At 30.6% G+C, this 2268-nt stretch overlaps 1 protein-coding gene across 1 annotated transcript in view; it reads right to left on the bottom strand.

The window, feature by feature from the left end:
* LOC106683762 (trypsin-1) overlaps positions 1 to 1933 on the bottom strand; it is a 28422-nt gene extending 26489 nt beyond the window's left edge. The window contains exon 1 of the mRNA XM_067047336.1: positions 1798 to 1933. Within this exon, the coding sequence (XP_066903437.1) occupies positions 1798 to 1933 (136 nt within the window). The remainder of the gene's footprint in view (positions 1 to 1797) is intronic.
* Positions 1934 to 2268: the final 335 nt, after the last annotated feature.

The following is a 2268-nucleotide window of genomic DNA, read 5'->3' on the forward strand; positions in this document are numbered from 1 at the left end:
TATATAATAATTAATAAATAAACAATATAAAAAAGTAACTTTTTTTTTAAATTAAAATTTTACACCAAAAACTTATATAGTTTATTTTAAAATTTAACTTTTTCTCTGTTAGATAGCTGTTACGAATCAACATTTTAATTTTAAAATTTAGCTCATCTACATTTGTGAAGCTACTATAATAATGTTTACATAATAACTTTCCCGTAGGAGATTTGTTGACTTTAGATAGAACATTATCCAAATACCAATGATAAGTGTACTTCAGGTGGAAGCACCACCAATATTATCAGGCTAACCTTAAATTATTCGATTAGGACCTTCAAGAACATAGAAGTACCAACTATCGAAACTCCCTTCAAGCAGAAGTTACCAACGCCGGAACTATTAAACTAAGACTGTAATGGTCTTGTAATGGCCAGAGGTTCAGTACTTTGTAAGGAAGTACTGTTACTAGATAAGCGGTTGTGCAAGGAGGTGAATTGGCCCGAATCACGCTCGACCGCAAAATTATTACCTAATTTATAAGGCTGGGAAGACTCAAGGAGGGTTCCAGAACTTACAGGGTTGACTCACGACTACAGTGTAACAGACAATTTTTTTCTACCCAGCCGGATTCGAACCCGGGTCCTTGGAGTTAATAGCATCGTGCCTTACCACGGTGTCACCGCGCTCCCACATGCATATCATAAAAGGAATTTTAAAAAAGTTAGACGATGTAATCAACTTAAACAATAGAATGTAAACAAGAGAATCAAATACAAAATTTAATATAAATGCTTTTGTGATAATATTTTTTATTTTTTAAATAAATCAATTGGTATTCATGTTAAGTCTCAACACTTTTTATTATATCATCAGTCTAACGTTTCGGCCAATTCGGCCATCGTCAGGGACAATCTAACAATTAACAGCTTTTATTATACATTTATTTGTAACAATTTTAACAACAACATTATTATTAATCATTTGACATACCTCAAATATAAATTTAAACCTCACATCCAATAATTTAAACAACGCTTTGCAGGCTATTCTGCCCAGGTCATTAATTATATTCCACAATATAAGACATGAAAACTTATACAATATAAGACATGAAGACTGTGAGACATGAAAACTTCAAGGAATTATATTAATTATTAATAAGCTTTCCTTAGATTATGTCTACTTACCTATTTTGTCAAAATTTTGTAAATTTTTAAAACCTTTAATTTTAGATCAATTTAATACCAAGCTATCTTATCAGCAAACTATTTTTATCCTTCCTTACACTCAAGTATTAATGACCGGGGCAGAATAGCCTGCAAAACGTTTTTAATAATTGGATGTGAGGTATAAATTTATATTTAAGGAATGTTAAATTATTAATAATAATGTTATTGCTAAAATTGTCATAAATGAATGTATAATAAGAGCTGTTAATTGTAAGAAGGCCAAATTTGCCGAAACGTTGGACTGTTGATGACATACTAAAGAGTATTGAGACTTGACATGGATTTCAATTGATTTATTTAAACAATAAATACCAGTCTCAAGAAAGTGAAAAGATTATATATAAAATATTTTTATGTTTTATAGAATCTGGACATACGGAGTTGAGCTTTAGGGCTCCACTAAACCTTCGAATTCCGCTCGTATCCAATCCTTACAATCCAAAATCCTTCATAATATCCTCAATGTTCCTTATTTTGTTACTAACAAAACCATCCAAAAGACCTTAATGTTCCTTATGTAACCGATCTAGCCCGAATCCGATATCATTTCTTCCATTATAACTCCCTAACCACCCAAACCCACTAGTTTCTAACCTTGATTCCTCTTCCACTGCTGGCAATCTTCCAAGGCGCCTGAAAAGAAGATGGTCTCCTGACCTTATAATGTAAACTGTTTTTAGAGTTCTACTACTGGGTAGTTTCTCAACATGCTGTATCATATCATTATCATTATTTCATTATGATCAAATTTACTAGTTGTAATTTTTATACAGTAGTAAATATAAATAAATAAATAAAAATATTTTATAGAAGTAATTATGTGATAACTTACCTCCATAGTACCATGAGTTTTGAGGGAGGCCATCTGCTAACAGAACCACCAGGCTGCACACCAATATCCTAAGCAACTTCTCTACCTTACTGAAATAACATAAAAATAAAAAATAAAAATAAAATAAAAAACACTGTTTAACATAAACTTATTTAACAAAAAAAAAAAATTTTTCTTTTCTTTTCACACACTTTTTCTATACTGATAATATTTATAACTTAA

The sequence above is a fragment of the Halyomorpha halys genome, unplaced genomic scaffold, assembly GCF_000696795.3.
Source record: "Halyomorpha halys isolate HHAL.00 unplaced genomic scaffold, Hhal_1.1 Scaffold515.1, whole genome shotgun sequence".
Classification (NCBI taxonomy): Eukaryota; Metazoa; Arthropoda; class Insecta; order Hemiptera; family Pentatomidae; genus Halyomorpha; species Halyomorpha halys.